At 37.6% G+C, this 18,933-nt stretch overlaps 1 protein-coding gene across 1 annotated transcript in view; it reads left to right on the top strand.

Moving 5' to 3' along the window:
• Positions 1-18,933, top strand: part of ADGRG6 (adhesion G protein-coupled receptor G6) — a 157,312-nt gene that overhangs the window by 137,077 nt on the left and 1,302 nt on the right. Inside the window, exons 17-24 of the mRNA XM_075864459.1 lie at positions 673-718; positions 4,311-4,420; positions 5,431-5,558; positions 7,692-7,960; positions 9,259-9,364; positions 10,209-10,492; positions 12,587-12,688; positions 13,995-14,153. Coding sequence (XP_075720574.1) covers positions 673-718; positions 4,311-4,420; positions 5,431-5,558; positions 7,692-7,960; positions 9,259-9,364; positions 10,209-10,492; positions 12,587-12,688; positions 13,995-14,153 — 1,204 coding nt within the window. The remainder of the gene's footprint in view (positions 1-672; positions 719-4,310; positions 4,421-5,430; positions 5,559-7,691; positions 7,961-9,258; positions 9,365-10,208; positions 10,493-12,586; positions 12,689-13,994; positions 14,154-18,933) is intronic.

Here is an 18,933-nt window from a genome sequence, read left to right as displayed (position 1 = left end):
ATCATTAGGGTCTCCTACCTGCAAGAGAAAAGCTAAATATTTAGTGTATCATTATGTCAATGTCACGATCTGTGGGTATGTGGACCCACTGGGCCGTACAGCCGTAATGGGGTAGCAGCTGGCCAAACAGTGTACAAGTAAAGTCTATAGTCCAAGCAGGGGTACCTGTGGTAGTACAGACAGTAGCAATGGCTAGGCTCATATGGGACCTTGGCAGCAGACACCTGGCGTGGTGTAACACAACACGACTCCAACTCTTTTAAGGCACAGGAACAAGGTAGTACGGGATACAGGATACAGGTAGCAGGAACGGGATCACTGGGAACAGGAAAACACTGAGGAACCATCTGCTAGACTGACACGGGAAAACACAACACTCAGGCAATGAGTGAAGGGGCAGGGCGCTTCTTAAAGTCCAGGGTAATTAGACAATTCTAAACGTGTGCGCGCTGGCCCTTTAAGGCCGGGACTGAGCTCGCGCACGCACCCTAGTGATCACTGCAGGCCAGGACAGCCGCATGTGCTGGCATCTCCAGGAAAGAAGGCGTTGGCAGGATGAGAGGAGTCTGCGGTCTGCGGCCACGGACATTACAGTCAATATAGAATATATAGTATACTTTAGCTGGAAATGTGTTTTTTTTTTCTCACGCTTTTTTTTTATTTTTTTTTAAGGAAAATGGAGATCCAACCTGTGTTTTCTGGGACATAAAGAAAAATGGTGAGTTGATTCTTTGTGTTATTTGTACCTTTTTTTTGTTTTATATTTTCTTTTAAGACACATACATTATCCTCAGTCTATGGGGGTAAATGTACTATGTGGTAACCGAGAAATGTCTGGCTTTATGTTTATATACCACCTGTAATCCATATATGTACTTATATATTATTGCTCTACTTACAAATCACACCTTACATATCTTACCATAATATATTTTCTGCATTAAGTTCTGTTCTATTATCATGTTATTGCAAGTTAAGGTATTTTGAGACTAGACAGCATACCACATACACAACTCTTCTTTCTCCTTCTACCTATGCTTCTAGAATTGGAACCAAAATATATTTTTTTGTCAAAAGAAACATAAAAAGAATAATTTGTAGCTGAATGTCAGCTAGGGTATAACAACCAAAAACAACACCAAACCTAAAAGAACAGTATGTGATGAACACACAGATACCCTATAATGTCTTAATTTGTTTGGATAAGTCTTAAAGGAAGTACAAAAATGATAGCCATGGAGTTGCATAAACTAAAGCTTACACTTAAGTTTAAGCTGATCACAAAAGGCCAAATTTAAAGGGTACCTGTTGTTTCATTTGACTTTTCAGGTTAAGCTACCATGTGTGTGTAAATGAGGGGCAGCATTATTTCTGGCCATTATATGACTTTGATTTTGCAATTTTTAGCAGTATTCCCCTTTACATGCTGTATATGTAGTATGCAGAATGACAGGCGTAGGAACTTTCTCTTATCTCCTGCACTTCCTGCTTCCCCCTCCCCACTCCATAGGCTTCCATAGACATGTGCAATCTGATACATGTGAGTTGCAGTTCGACTCGAGATGGATAGAGCTAAATTTTCAGAGTGATAGTAACAGACGGAGGGGGAAGCAGAAAAACAGCCAGATGAGAGCAGAAAGAGGCTTGTTACTCTGATAAGATATATTACAATTTTTTTTATAATTGTCTGTACTATTCATTTATGCAAAGTTTGTTGAAATGACAGTGCCCATTTAAAGACTTAAAACAGTTATAGAACACTCATATACCTACATGTATTGTAAAACCAGACACCCTTTCGCAAAAAAAATCTAAAATTTCTCACAAAAGTAGGGTGTAAAAAAACAAAACCCACCAAACCAAAGAACAGGGTGTGCAGAAATGTCAAATAGATTTTTTTTTCTAGATCGTTGTGTTTGTAGAGCACTCTAAAAAAAGATGCTGCATTGGTAGATTATGTAGCCATGGCTCAGGTGGTAGACAGCTAGACAGGCACAAGAGAAGGCAGAAAACCTCAATTTCTCTTTCTACCTTTTTAATAATTTCCAACACAACACTCTAATAAGCATGTATACAAAAGAGACATCACTACATTGTCACTGTAAAACAAAGTCTGTAAAGTTGTTTTCTTATTTAGGGACTAAAGGTAAAGTTATATAAATATATAAATGGAAGAGAAAAATATAGATTGTATGATAAAAAAAATTGTTTGAACTTGTTTGAGTGTGGTATTGAAACAATTTATTTTTACACAAGTAAAGGCCAATATTTCGTAAAAAAAAAAAAAGGAATTACTGATATGTAAACATTAAACCACAATTTGTCATGAATGATAAAAAAAACAACCACAAGGTCTATATAATAACCTTAAAAAAATTACAAAAAAAAGTTAGAGCAGTTTGACCAGTCATAAAGTGCCAAAATAATGTGGGCATTAACATTAAAAATGCTTTACTTTATTTACTAATTTGGGTATGGTTATTTAATAATATGGGTAGAAATTAGAGTATGTGCGTTAAGAAATTCCTTAATTCAAAGAGGTAAAGGCTCAATGACAATAGTGGTGTTGCTGCTCTGCATGTGCGATGTCATGGGTGGGTCCCGACAAAACAGGATGAGAGTAGAAACAAAGAAATTGTAAGAGAAAGAGAGAGTTTATGAGATTTTATAGAGACACTTTTTTACCTTTTTAGAGGCAGTGATGATTCTGTGATCTTTCAAGTGTAGGACGTAAAAATACTATAGATAGCAGAGATAGGTTGATCCCTTTCAAGAATAGTTTCTTGAATGTTAAAGAGGCTCTGTCACCAGATTTTGCAACCCCTATCTGCTATTGCAGCAGATAGGCGCTGCAATGTAGATTACAGTAACGTTTTTATTTTTTAAAAACGAGCATTTTTGGCCAAGTTATGACCATTTTTGTATTTACCGTATGTAAATGAGGCTTGCAAAAGTCCAACTGGGCGTGTTTAAAGTAAAAGTCCAACTGGGCGTGTATTATGTGCGTACATCGGGGCGTTTTTACTTCTTTTACAAGCTGGGCGTTCTGACGAGAAGTATCATCCACTTCTCTTCAGAACGCCCAGCTTCTGGCAGTGCAGACACACAGTGTGTTCTCGAGAGATCACGCTGTGTCGTCACTCACTTCCTGCCCCAGGTCCTGCATCGTGTCGGACGAGCGAGGACACATCGGCACCAGAGGCTACAGTTGATTCTGCAGCAGCATCGGCGTTTGCAGGTAAGTCGATGTAGCTACTTACCTGCAAACGCTGATGCTGCTGCAGAATCAACTGTAGCCTCTGGTGCCGATGTGGCCGACACGATGCAGGACCTGGTGCAGGAAGTGAGTGACGTCACAGCGTGATCTCTCGAGAACACGCTGTGTGTCTGCACTGCCAGAAGCCGGGTGTTAACGAACAGAAGTGGATGATGCTGATTCGTCAGCATCATACACTCCCATTCCTAACGTCCAGCTAGTAAAAGAAGTAAAAACGCCCCGATGTACACACATAATACACGCCCAGTTGTACTTTTACTGTAAACACGCCCAGTTGTACTTTTGCCAGCCTCATTTGCATAAATACAAAAATGGTCATAACTTGGCCAAAAATGCTCGTTTTTTAAAAATAAAAACGTTACTGTAATCTACATTGCAGCGCCGATCTGCTGCAATAGCAGATAGGGGTTGCAAAATCTGGTGACAGAGCCTCTTTAAGTCACTGGATCAGTCAGTCCTCCAATGACATGTGCTCTCTAAAATGCAAAAGATAATTTTGTAGAAACACAAAAATTTTTTTTCTAATTTACTATTTCTTTACCTATTTGATTAATATGGATAGATACTATACTTATGGGTATTAACGTAAACAATATGATATGCTCTAATCAGATCAATGAAAATTCTAGTGATAAGAAATGCATCATTCATAATTTAAGATTTTGCATTTCAATTTAACCTCCGCTTCTTTAAGTCATCAAGGCCTCACATAGGAAAAACTGCCCTATTCGTGTCCATTCAACGTATGTTTTACCATCCATATTTATTAAAGATCACTATCCCCTCTATAACCCCATGTCTGAGGTGTAAGGAAGTGATTAAATCAACTGAACTCTGCATATCCGCCAGGGAAATGGACAGTTTATTCTTTACTACTTAGTACCAAGAATGCTGTTCTTAACATAAATATAATGAAATCTATAACAATAACATACGATACGATCCTTGTTTCTTCGTGCAACTTTCACAATCTTGTTTTTTTCAGTCGTGGCAAATCCTTAACAACTGATTATTCAATCTTACTTTTCAACAGCTGGCAATGGTGGTTGGAGCCAAGATGGCTGCAGGGTGCTGATAAATGAATCCAATGCTAACGAGACAGTCTGCTTATGTAATCACCTCACACATTTTGGTATTCTGATGGTAAATAATCCGTCTTTTTTTTATAATTTGGCTTAAATATTGAAAAAAAATGTATAATATTTTCTATTTTTTTTTTTCAACATTTTTCTCATATAACTTTCATTTTCAGAACAGGACAAGGTGTTTCGCTATTCTATTGTATCCTCATGTCAGGAATGTTTTACATTCACAACTGACAATTATGGATTTCACAATTAAACACATTCTGAATAAAGTCTGCTGTCATCACTCTCTAAAATTATTCTATTATATCTGGAAGGTTTCACTGCTTGGAAATATCCCATAAAAATATAATCTAACAGCAAATAATGTTGAGCTCTGTACATACGATACCTACTGTATAGATGTCTAAGAGGTTCTACTTTTTTTGAGTTTATTTTCTGTTTGCTTTTTATGGAATCGGACAAAAAATAGTGTCAAATATGTTGATTTGTTTTGAAAAATAATGGGGCAGATGTACTAATGTAGTCTACAATTTAGACAGCGTAAACATAGAGCAGGCAGACAGAAGATGTACTAAATTCATCGCAGTGGTGAATGCTGTATGATAAATTTGGCGCATCTTACTCGACCTGCTAGACACTTTTCTCCTTCTTATTCCACCTTTGATTTGGCTTAGTTAGTGACAGAGTTTTGTGGAAGTTTTTTTGTGGTGCACAATGGCGCAATCACGTCCCCTTTTCAGATACGCAGCACTCCATTTTCATCCCAATTTCAAAAAGTGTCTAGTCAAGCATCTGGTTTAACAAGAAATGTGCCAAAATGCGCTAAGATGCACAAGATTTTGACTCAATTTATGGCACATTCGAGCTGCAGACACATCAGTATATCGGCCACAATGTGTGTCATTTAGTGTTTTACATTTAATTCTGATGCTATTTATTAGTTTTTGTGTTTGTATATGTGTGTGTGTGTTTGCACTTGTGCTTGTGAACTCATTTATTTATATTGTATAAAAAGAAAAAGTTCGGAAAAAGTAGTTTATTTATTGATAAACTTGATGTTTTTAGGACCTTCAGAGAACTCAGGAATCTATAGATCGTCAAAATACGAAAATTCTTACATTCATTACGTATATTGGCTGCGGGATATCTGCTATATGTACAGCTGCCACACTTCTTACTTACATTGCATTTGAGTAAGTACATTGTTTTATCCCAAAAATTGCCCAATTGTATAATTATATATATATATATATATATATATATATATATATATATATATATATATATATATATATATTTTTTTTTTTTTTTATTATAGCTCTAATTTTGTTTGCATACAATGTTTTCTGTATCAGCATTGTGAGAAACTAGACATGGACCTCACAATCCACAGTATATAGGTTGATCTGAGCCGCTAGGCATAATTTAGAAACATGAACATGAGGTTCTTTGTAAACATTTTGATCAAACTGTATAAGCTCACTAGCCACTTCACGGCGACCTCTTTAAAGTGGGTCCCTACTCTAGCGGTTGCAGCACCGCATGGCAGCTACCGCCACCGCAGCACCGCTCCTGCAGAGGGCGCAACCCAGGGGCCCAAAAGCACCCATGCCTTCAGACCGTGCCAAGCCTCCTTGGCTCTGGGCCACGTCCCCCCACAAGTGCAGCACTACAGCAACAGACACCACCATACAGCACCACAACATGTGAACAGATGGAATGAGCTCACCTTGCCATGCGCCCCCAGTGTTTTCTGTAGTACCTAATTATAAGCAAAATTATTAATCAGATGGAAAACGAGGAGCGCCTTTACGCAGAGAATGATTAAGGTGCTTAGGTAAAAAGTTGAACAATTTAGAGGGACATCAATCTTTCGTCCACAGTCAAAGAAGCAAAGACTGAAGTACTAACTTAGCAAATGTGTATGTATTTTATTGAATCCAAAAGGAAAGTGCATGCATATAACATTTTAAAAAATATGCAACACTACTCATATTTTCCATGGCATCCTTCTGTAGGAATTTGGATATTAATCAATTTGGTTTTACATTTGGAAGCAATTCATGTCACTCTGCATACTAGTATATAAATAACATAAGTGAGGTTTGTCAAGATAAAAAAAAGAATGGTGAAGGTGTTTTACATGTTATGTGATGTCAAAAAATATCATATATTCTATTTAATTTCTTTAAATTTCTGTAACTGTCAATACAAGACTGAAATATTTTTAGACTGTATGGGAACAATAAAAACTGATTACAAAATGTCATGTAATGTTTCAGTTTATGGCAACATTTGGTTTTGATAAAATCATGGCATTACCGCACGTGCAATCTCAATGCTTCCCTTTGAAGGAAGAAGTTGCGGTTAACATGCAGTAATTGTCTGTATTCTTGCAATTGTCACAGAAGTTTTTCATTCATAGGGAAACATTAAAGAGACCCTGTCACCAGTTTATTAATTCCCTATCTCCTAACTAATCTAATATGCGCTTTGTGGCTGATAACTACAGTGTGATTTGTTTTAAAAAAACGTTTATTATTTGCAAAGTTATGAGCATTTTTCTAGATATGCAAATGTGGCTCTAATAGCCAAATGGGAGGTGGCTTTCTTTTCGGTCTTGGCGGTGTAATGTTTTCTGTATGATACTGTCCAATCAGCATACAGCTTCTCCCCCTTCCCTGCCCAGCCACACAGCAATCATATAGTATACAGATTCCATTCCTGACTGTGTTTTCAACTGGCGATCTCTCCGGTTGTGTCAAAGCTAGAACTGCGATCCTGGTGTCATATAAAAGATTAGAATCTCATATTTCCCGTTGTTCTAGGTGATCCACAGCCTGAGATATGGCTATTTGAAGTGATCCCCCTTCCCTCCAGCTTCAATACTGTGTGAAGCAGCTTGATGCTGATAGGACAGCGTCAGAGGCTGTGAGGAAGCTCCACCTCAGGAGAATCGCTGCTGTCACCTCACACTTGTCTAATAAGGGCTCACAACTTTGCAAATAATAAACTTTTTTTTAAAACAAATCACACTGTAATTATCAGCAGCAACGCACCTATTAGATAAGTTAGGAGATAGGGAATTGATAAACTGGTGACAGAGCCTCTTTAAGACCAGACACAAGTCACAGTAATGCCACATGATAGGCAACTAAATGTCCATATGGAGTCCTAGCCTTATAGTGAGAACTAGTCTAGTTCCCCTCCTCAGCAACCTTTGTCATATTTTCCATACTCAATTTCTATTTACCTTGCTCCGTAGCCCCTTTCCTATTATACAACCATTTTTTTAAAAAAATGTTAAATTTTTTTTTATTTCTCAGAAAAATAAGACGTGATTACCCTTCAAAAATCTTGATGAACTTAAGCACTGCCTTGCTGTTCCTGAACCTTTTCTTCTTACTCGATGGCTGGTTGGCTTCCTTCGAAATCAATGAACTCTGCATAGCTGTGGCTGCATTACTTCATTTCTTTCTTCTAGCTACATTCACTTGGATGGGATTAGAGGCTGTGCATATGTATATTGCATTAGTGAAAGTGTTCAATACATATATCCGGAGATATATATTAAAATTCTGCATTATTGGTTGGGGTAAGTGTATCTAGGAGACATTGTAGTCAAAATATATTGCTCTACTATGAATGGGTATACATAATTATTTATAAGAGGCAAAGAAAATAGAAAATGTATTGCATGCTGGTTTAACTGGACCTCAATATATACTTATCTGGTACCAAGGGATGAAACACTATATAGATAGGGATATCTTGGTTCATATATCCACGTTATTGTGCCAATAGACCCCCCTGATTATGTGTCAAAATAATTGGTTATAATTGATGTATATCTCTTCCTCTAGTCTAAGAATTCATCAGCCATTGGAGAAATTGCTTTAAAGACATAAAATTCAGACATTAGATTTATTTTCTGAGTGTGGACAAATTGTTGTATTCATGGCCACCTTTAAATAGAATTAGAGCCCATGCACACAGCATTGCTGCATATACAGAATCAGTGATAAGGCACATTATGCCCCTATGGGTCCATATTACTGACCTATAGGCACTTCACATCCCGCAATATGGTGTCTCTGCGAGGCACAGTATTATCTAGTAGAAGAAATGCTATGAGAGAGTTCCTGCATAATACATCATTGGCCATTTCTTTATAAGTTACTGATGGGTGGGCACAGCAGAAATGTATTTATTATTGAAACAATAATTCCAAAACATGACATGTCCCTGCATTTACAGATTTTTTAAAAATAAAATTATAAAAAAAATTATAGCATTTGTATGAACCAACTCAATAAATATCTGTCAAGTGATATTTACATTAATTCACAATTAATTGTAACCATTAATTTAAACGATAAGACCATATGCCAAGAATTCTTTCCACAAGATGGATCAAACTTCCCATTTTCATACCATAGTGTTAATGATTCTCTTTCTTTTTATGGGCAGTTATTTTATTTAGACCTTTCCTTTTAGTTTCTTTGTTGATTTTCTTTTCGAATTACAAAAAGAAAAAAATCCAGATTAGGCTCTGCTCGCATCACAATTTTGTATTCTGCCAGAGTTATATGTCAGAAGGCTGTCCCAAAATAAAAACTGTTTTCCGCCTAACGAGGAGTGCCAATCACAATCAAAGGTGCACCAAACAAAACGTTTGATGAAAGAACATTTACTCTATAACAGATCCTAAGCTATATCTCCTTTTTTTCTGCTTCTCATTCCTGGTTTATTTTTCTTATTTTTGATATTATCTGAGTGTCCAACTTATTATTTTCTTATTATATATTAATATGCGTTTATACTATGTGATTAGTCATGTTTTAGGCTCCATGGTTCATAGAGGTTAATTTAATAAGATGTATAATATTACAGGCGTGCCTGCTGTAGTGGTTGCAATTGTCCTGGCAAGTACACATAAAGACAGTGCCTACGGGAGAAACTTGTATGGGCAGGATACTGATGGAAATGGTGATGCATTGTAAGTACTTCTTCTAATAATCATTTCTATATATAAAAAAAATAGGTATATTTTTGTTCAGATGTATTCTTGAGCACAGATCGCTTAAAGGGAACCTGTCACCAGCATTTCACCTATTAAACCAGCAATTCCTGGTGAAAGTGGGTGAAAAATAATTTCTATCTAACCTATAATTATCTTCTAAGTAGGCTCTGTATCATTAGTTTTCAGTTTTTTAGTGTTCCTGTGCCGTATGCTAATGAGAAGAAAAGAGTCATATCCTCGTTCGAAGAGAGTCATATCTTCATTCCTCAAGCTTTTCTGAGTTAACCCTGCCTCCTTACTTTTGATTAGCTCCTTCCCTCCCCTCAACAAACACAAAATTCCACGCTTGCGCATCAATGTCCTATCTGGTGCGTGCGCACAACGGGACACCATAGCGGCGCATGTGCAGTAACTAGTTATGAGGCCTGAACGAAACAGGGAAGGGTGTTGGGCCATACATGACGGGTGAATGCGCGCTCTCTCAGTCAAGTTTTCGGCATTCAAGGTGGGCCAATTTTCGGCAGTGTGCGGGCATAAGAAGAGGAACAAACGAGACTGCCGGATTATTACCATAAAAGGTGCGAAATGTTTGCAGACCGTTATTTACGGTCGGAGGAGTTTAGGAGAGGGGATAACGGAAATTAACTTTTGAAAGTAGCAGCTAGAGATGGGTGAGTAGAGTTCAATAGGTAAAATGCTGGTGACTGGTCCCCTTTAACCCCCAGATTACATGGTATTAGGTGAAGTTTCATATGTTTGAGTCAATCTTTTCAACTATTTTAACCTGCAGATTGATACTTGCAATTGCTTTTTTTTCCAGCTGTTGGATAAAAAACAACACTGTTTTTTACGTGACCTGTGCTGCCTACTTTGGAATCATGTTTCTGATGAATGTAGCCATGTTCATTGTGGTGATGGTACAGATCTGCGGCAGAAATGGGAAAAGGACGAATCGCAGCATTAGAGAAGAAGTTTTACGGAACTTGCGCAGTGTTGTCAGCCTCACGTTCCTTCTGGGAATGACGTGGGGTTTTGCTTTTTTTGCTTGGGGAAAGGCCACGCTTGCATTCCTGTACCTGTTCACCATATTCAACTCCTTGCAAGGTACAGTATATAAAATGGTCACAATATAACTTGTTCTCCTTATTGTGATGAATGTTTATACTATTTCTATTAATATTGTTTGGTTTTAAAATTCGATGTGACACATCAACTTAATATTAGTTTTAAATATTCTCTAATATTTATCTTCAAAATTGAGGCTGCAAAAATATTTAATAATTGTAAGAGAACTTGTCATTGAAAAAGTGGTAGATTTTCTGGGTATACAAATGACCCCTCTTCCATATATTTTTTCTGTGCTGTATACAGATGTAGCCATCTTTAACTTGACTCTTAACACACTAAGGGTATGTGCACACGATGAGAGGCTTTTACGGCTGAAATGACAGACGAGAAAACAGCTGCCTCGTTTCAGCCGTAAAAGCTCCTCCTCGCATTATGCGAGGCGTCTGTGACGCTCGTAAATCTTGAGCTGCTCTTCATTGAGTTCAATGAAGAACGGCTCAAATTACGTTGCAAAGAAGTGTCCTGCACTTCTTTGCCGAGGCAGTCAATTTACGCGTCGTCGTTTGACGACGCGTAAATTACAGGTCGTCTGCACAATACGTCGGCAAACCCATTCAAATGAATGGGCAGATGTTTGCCGATGTATTGTAGCCCTATTTTCAGGCGTAAATCGAGGCATAATACGCCTCGTTTACGCCTGAAAATAGGTTGTGTGAACCCAGCCTTAAACACACTGTGGCAAGAAACTTTAACTTGACCTTTTTACTGGCCTTGCAATGGCTTTTTTTGTGTGATTGGGTCAAGGTTAAACTTTTCCTACATCTGTAGATCTGTTTAGATTTTAGGCTATACAGGTGATCTCTTGGCCATGATGGCAGGAGCTCATAGATGAATCTTATTTTAAATTGCTAGTGCCTCTCTCTCGATTGACTGAATTACTCCTGCTTATTGTTTTTAGGGATTGATTTAGGTTATGGTTATTTATATATTTACTGAATTTCTTGGTAAACCTTCACGTTAAGCCATGCTTTAAAAAGGTGATGAAGGCACAGTAAAAGACCGTTTCCAGTTTATAACATGGTATGTACATTAAGTAACACTTAAGACGAGAGCAACCAAGATTATAAAAGAAATGGGTGAAGTGCGGTACCAAAAAGATTATCAAATTGGCATAAGGACATGTAACCTGTGCAGTCGCAAAGAGCGCATCAGCTATCCCTGCTGAGAGGGCCAGTTCAGAGCCACCTCAGGGGCGCTTGTGACCACCAGAAATATTAATATCAATTGTTTATCACTGTTTTTAAATAACGCATGAAACTGTTATTTGATTATTGTTTGTTAGTATTATTTGAGCACTATTTGGTGGAATTTACCTACATATTGTGTGGCAGTTTAAAGATTATTACTTTTGTAGTGTATGGTGGTTACAGCACTGTAAAGCATTGTTATTTAGGCAACTGTATAGGAGTATTATTTGGCTAATATACGGCACTGTATAGTACGTATAATTCGGTTCTGTTTTGTGTTGTTATCTGTACACTGTATGACAAAACGCAATATGAGGAGATAAACAGAACACTGCACAGTGCACCATTCAACATAAAGCCAGCCCTGATTTTTATTACTTAGTTTAGAAAACAGACCACTTAGAGGTGACTAAATATGTATACATTTTTTAAAGGTCAGTAAAGATATCTAATAACTTATTTATACCCAGAACTGTAACTATAACAAGGGTGCATCCATTTTCTTTAGAGGAAAGAAAGTTTCACCACCATCATCATAGAACGGGATTCTTTATTGTAAGGGCAGTGAGACTATAGAAAAATGTTGTAATGGTTAATTTCTTGAAAGGTCTTAAAATGGGCCGGGATACTTTTCTTGGAAGTAATAATATTTCAGGTTCTTTGTACGAGATGCTGGAGAGGGGTTGTTGATCAAAGAGTTTTCCTTATTGCTGTATATGGGGTCGAAAAGGATTTTTGTTACCCTAAGATGAGTAAAATTGATTACTTCCTCGTGAAGGTTTTGCCTTCCTCTGAATCCAAACTGCAGGTTAATGGGTTTAAGTGGATGGACTTATTTAGTTTTCAACTTTACTAACTATGTTGCCCATTTGTGTTTTTATAGGTTTATTTATTTTTGTCTTCCACTGTGCATTGAAAGAAAATGTACAAAAACAATGGAGGCGGCATCTATGTTGTGGGAAACTTCGGCTACCGGATAATTCAGGTAAATTCAGGATAGTTATAGAAAAACAACCATGTCGTTATATATCCTCAAATAAATATGATAGTATTATAGGTTTTAGTCTTAATTTCTTTGTGAACTCGAGATCTAATTATATGTTGTAGTCTAAACATAAATGTTTTCCACTTATGGATTGACATTAAAGAGGACCTGTCACTAGGTCATATAAGTTGAACTGGGTGACTGACCGGAATAGCGCTGTCTCCCTGATTCCAGCGCTAGTTTTATTTTTTCCCAGAACCCTCGTTCCAGCGATATGGCTGTGGTTAGCCAACAGGGCATGAACTAACCTCAAGCTGCCTTGCGGTGATTGTTTAGCATCAGAGGCAGGAGAGCTAGCTCCACCCAGTTGGCTAACTACAGCAAATTAGCATATAGGGAGCCAACACAACAGGGGGCCATATCTCTGGAACAGGGGTGGTCCAGGAAAAAAAGAAAAACAGCACTGGAATGAGAGAGACAGTGCTATTCAGTTAACCATTTCTGCTTATATGACCAGGTGACAGGTCCTCTTTAATTTCCCATTTTGGCTTTTAAAATTCTGTTGGTTGACTCTTGAGTCCAGGGGCAGACATACCATTGGTGCAACCAGTGCAGCTGCACAGGTGCCCAGTAGACAAGCGGGCCCACTGTCACCTTAAAGCAACATTCTTCGGTCTGTTCAATTGTATGTAAATGCCTGAGATGATGAATGTAATGGCTAACAATTACTGATGGATTGTTAGAGAGACATAAGGGGTGATTTATGATTAAATATTGGAGAACAAGGGTCCTATATACTGTTTTTGCACAGGGGCCTTCAGCTGTCTCTGTCCAACACTGCTTGAGTCAGCGAACAAACTGACAGTTTAGCTGATATCGTACAATGAAATGGTCTTTGCTGACATACCAATATATGATTATTGTACAGTGTAGAGAATGCAAATTAACACAGCAAGCTATGTATAGATTCTGAAACGGCAGGGGATGCGGTGAGCTTGAGCTTCGCAACCCTCAAGCAGATGAGTACAGCTAATGATTAACATTAATTATGTTGTACTACTTCGAATTACGGCTATGATACAAACTAAGCAATGTATTGAGAAAATGATGTGGAATCTGTGGATTATTTCTATATGTACATTATTGCATTATATTCTAAGTTAACTATAGGTGTTTTAAGTATTATTTACTGATGTCTAAATAGCATACACTAAACTAGTACAACATAAGGAATGTGGTGAATTTTGTCATCTTTCCAAAAGGTTTTCTGTTGCTAAGTAATAGCCAGTACAATTTTGCTTTTCAGATTGGAGTAAAACAGCAACTAATAACACAAAGAAGGTCAGCTCTGATAATCTCGGGAAGTCCCTTTCTTCTAGTTCCATAGGCTCGAATTCTACATTTTGGACATCTAAATCAAAGTCTAGTTCGAATCCATTCTTTAATAAGAGGAATAGTAGCACAGGTGGGTTTCATTTTTAAATTTTTTTTTTATATACAGATATATCTAAGACAGAAATGTAATAGTATGTACCCAAAAAAATCATAGTCTGTTAACAACTGCACTTGATGGTGGTAAAATGGTAACAGTTTGGGATGGTTCTATGTATATTTAATCCAAGTGGTATGTGACCTAAATTCAATCACGAGTAGAAGCCAAATTTATATGGAAGTTTCCCAGATAGATCGATAGATCGATAGATCGATAGATCGATGGATCGATGGATGGATGGATGGATGGATGGATAGATATATAGATAGATATATGTTTTACTGGAAATTATATAATAATTCTGTAAACGATATATAGACATTTTAATTACTGTTTTACTGCTTGTGATATGGGCACACAGTAATTGTTTGTTTGTTTGTTTCTTGTCCCGTCATTAGCTAACAACAATTCTAAATAGTTAATATGTAGTCAACATATATCTGTGCGTTATATAATTAAATTAATAAAAAAATAATATTCCTTTTAATTATGCATGCTATGCAGAAAGACAACCTATAGACACTGCTTCTGTAGTACATTTTCTTGTATGTCCATGAAAAAAACATAATATAAGTTAAAGCATTAAGTTAAATGATCATATTGACATTAATAAGTCACTAAATTCATTGTCATAGTTTACTGTTTCCACCAATTTACTTGGGTAATCATTTTAATATGAAGACCTTTGTATAGACCCAATTATATTACTATACAGTAAAATTCCTTTAGTCCGGCATTACCAGAGCCTGATAGATGCTGGATTATCATATCTAACTATATGCTAAATTTACCTGTAATGTTTGAGATCTTCAAGGAAGACAGGTCAAAGTCACGTAGGGCCAACATAAGACTTGATGGCTGAAATATAATCTTCAGTAAACAATTTCCATTTTGTTGAGTTTAAAGGGATTATATACTTTTGGAAAAATATAACTGCTGTCTCTAGAAACAGCGCCACTCCCTATCAACAGGCTGAGTCTGGTATTGCAGCTCAGGCCCACTCATAGCTTAGTCTATGGCCTTTTAACGGATGTTTAAAGTGAAATGATAGATAAGAATGCTGAGAAAACTAAAATTTAAAGTTATTAACAATAATTAATTCCCCAACAATTGCAGTCATTTTCAGCTTATAATAATGGGATTAGAAAGATTTTGATTAATGTTGTACCGTTTTCGTTTTGTGTTATAACCTATGGTTTTCACTAACGTTTCTGTTACTTACTAAACTGACCGTTACATTCCATGTTTATGGCATAGATAATGGCTTCTAAGAGCATCCCTTATCCAGAGGTGGAATCATCCAGGTAAATGTTCCTCTAAAGTTGGTTGGGTGCATGACCTATCAACAGCTGGCTTGGGTACTCTTGCATGAAGTCATACAATGGAAAGGACCCATTCTCTGTTCAGAATCACTTGTCATTCCATTGCTTCATCTTATGACAATGATGCTCATGTCTGAATTTCTAAATTTTATTTTGGCTTATTTCCTTCCTTTATTGCTGATCTTATTTACTGGGAAATATTATACTTGACATTGCTCTATTGCAATTCAATCATTCTCATTAGGTGCATGTACAGTATAAACTGCAGCCATGAATATTGCTGACACAATTTACATTGCAACTGCAATTCTCTATAAAATATTGTTTTAATTCATATAACCAGATTGCCTTGATTCATAAACAAACTCGGTAAGAACTGATGCTCAGCACATTCTATACAATATACTTTTTATCTCTACTGTGCCTTGCTATACATGTGCCTATGAAGAGTTATCTCTGAGATCTCAGCATACATATGTTCATAAAGAGGTATCTCTGAGATCTCAGCATATATATATATATATATATATATATACATATATATATATATATATATATATATATATATATATATGTCCATAAAGAAGTATCTTTGAGATCTCAGCATACATATCTTCATAAAGAGGTATCTCTGAGATCTCATCATACATATATCCATAAAGTGGTATCTTTGAGATCTCAGCCTATATATGTCCATGAGGAGGTGTCATTAAGATCATAGCATATATATGTCCATAAAGACGTATCTTTAAGATCTCAGCTTATATATGTCCATAAAGACGTATCTTTAAAGAGGCTCTGTCACCAGATTTTGCAACCCCTATCTGCTATTGCAGCAGATAGGCGCTGCAATGTAGATTACAGTAACGTTTTTATTTTTAAAAAACGAGCATTTTTGGCCAAGTTATGGCCATTTTTGTATTTATGCAAATGAGGCTTGCAAAAGTACAACTGGGCGTGTTAAAAAGTAAAAGTACAACTGGGCGTGTATTATGTGCGTACATCGGGGCGTGTTTACTACTTTTACTAGCTGGGCGTTGTGTATAGAAGTATCATCCACTTCTCTTCAGAACGCCCAGCTTCTGGCAGTGCAGACACAGCCGTGTTCTCCAGAGATCACGCTGTGTCGTCACTCACAGGTCCTGCATCGTGTCAGACGAGCGAGGACACATCGGCACCAGAGGCTACAGATGATTCTGCAGCAGCATCGGCATTTGCAGGTAAGTCGATGTAGCTACTTACCTGCAAACGCTGATGCTGCTGCAGAATGAACTGTAGCCTCTGGTGCCGACACGATGCAGGACCTGTGAGTGACGTCACAGATCTGCACTGCCAGAAGCTGGGCGTTCTGAAGAGAAGTGGATGATACTTCTCATCAGAACGCCCAGCTAGTAAAAGTAGTAAACACGCCCCGATGTACGCAAATAATACACGCCCAGTTGTACTTTTACTTTTCAACACGCCCAGTTGTACTTTTGCAAGCCTCATTTGCATAAATACGAAAATGGTCATAACTTGGCCAAAAATGCTCGTTTTTAAAAAATAAAAACGTTACTGTAATCTACATTGCAGCGCCTATCTGCTGCAATAGCAGATAGGGGTTGCAAAATCTGGTGACAGAGCCTCTTTAAGATCTCAGCTTATATATGTCCATAAAGACGTATCTTTAAGATCTCAGCTTATACATGTCCATAAAGACGTATCTTTAAGATCTCAGCATATATATGTCCATAAAGAGGCTTCTCTGAGATCTTCGCATACATATAACAACAGAATACCTACAGGCAAGAATACCCTATTTCCCAACTACCCTAAAAGATAAAGTAAATTCTTTATTGTGCTACGCATAGCAAAACAGACAGACCACACATGTATTAAAATTGTCACTGCTAGAGACCGGACATAAGAGTAGAGAACTGATGCTAGTGCAGCAGTATGATAACAACCGGCATAGGAACCGTTATTTCTGACAGTTAATTGATTAAATTGTCTAAGTTGTCTAACAGTAAGTCCGGCATAGCGCAGGAATTAAAATAAAAGAAGCCCCCCCGACATGTTTCGCTACTAGGTAGCGTCCTCAGGGGTACACGGGGCTAAGACAGGAAGTGACAGGAATGAAGGGGAAGTAGCGTTCGTCCCGGGAGTCGGACCCCAACATATCAGCTCCAGCAGACAGTGGTATTAAACTTACCCTCCTCTTCGGCCGCAGCGGAGGTCCTGACTCCATCCAGGGTCGGAATGTTGTGCGCAGGGCATAGCGTTGTAAGGTCATGCGCTGCGCACACCAATGTGATGTCAGGACCTCCACTACCCTCCGGAACGAGGAGGGTAAGTACTGTCAGTTACTATAGTAACAGGGGCCCATGTAGTTTATTGCATAGGCCCCAGTAACTATAGCAACTTTTCATTGATTTGGTGCAGGCCCCCCTGGCTTCGGGGCCCAGTCACAATTTGACCGCTGTGACCCCTATAGTTACGCCACTGCTAACTACCCATTTATTAAATATTTCCTACACTGGGTGGTGCTAAGCTTGAGCATTAATGATTTCATTGGCCATCTGTGTAATGTAATTAATATATGGCAGACAAATGTATTGTGAAGGTAACAGCCATGGCTGCTATAATGTACAAATCATACTGTTATAGTGAATACAGGGGGCAGAAAGCTCTAAGGGGTGAAACCTGAAGGGTGAATTAAAGTATTTTTTTCTGGGATAGCAAATTTCTAGTCCTACAGCGTTAATAAGATTTTCAGAATATGTTATTTTCTACAAACTGTGAATGAAATCTTTGACGGCTCTTGGGAATTTTCTATGGATACCTTTTTTTCCTTTTATACAGCAGCATGATTACCTGGCTTGGATTTCTAACATAATGCAATATTTATGACATTGAGAAATGTTCAATTATAATTGCTTCTGGTATGATCACATGCTTGGAAACATCTGCATTTTGATTACCATCACTCCATCTATTCTTTTGCCTATTTTTACTATGTTTATATTCATTTTCTCACTGCATGACATTCTCACATACACACACATGAACATACATAAATAGGTTTTATATATATATATATATATATATTTCATTTGCCAGTATAATATGCAGCCGTAGCTGAGTCCAGGTTCGAAGGGTTACTAGAATAAATGGCGCAAAAATATTGTTAATGAGTCCTGCATATTCATGAGTAGCGATCCCTCTACCTCCTCCAGCCTCCTCACTGGCTGTCACTATACAGAGGATTATACTGTGACTCTCGTCCCAAAAATGTGAAGAACGTGCGTAGGGGGGTAGGAGCAATCTTTTGATTATGCTAAACTCATACACTGTATTCTTTGATGCCGTTACCAGACAAGTGGCGGTGCTGTTTATCCTAGTAAACCCTAGGAACCGTACTTATAATATGCTACCCTTAAAGGAAACCTGTC

Source organism: Rhinoderma darwinii, chromosome 4 (assembly GCF_050947455.1).
Source record: "Rhinoderma darwinii isolate aRhiDar2 chromosome 4, aRhiDar2.hap1, whole genome shotgun sequence".
NCBI classification, from domain to species: Eukaryota; Metazoa; Chordata; class Amphibia; order Anura; family Rhinodermatidae; genus Rhinoderma; species Rhinoderma darwinii.
The sequence above is the reverse complement of the archived record's forward strand: the minus strand, read 5'-3'. Positions and strand labels throughout refer to the sequence as shown.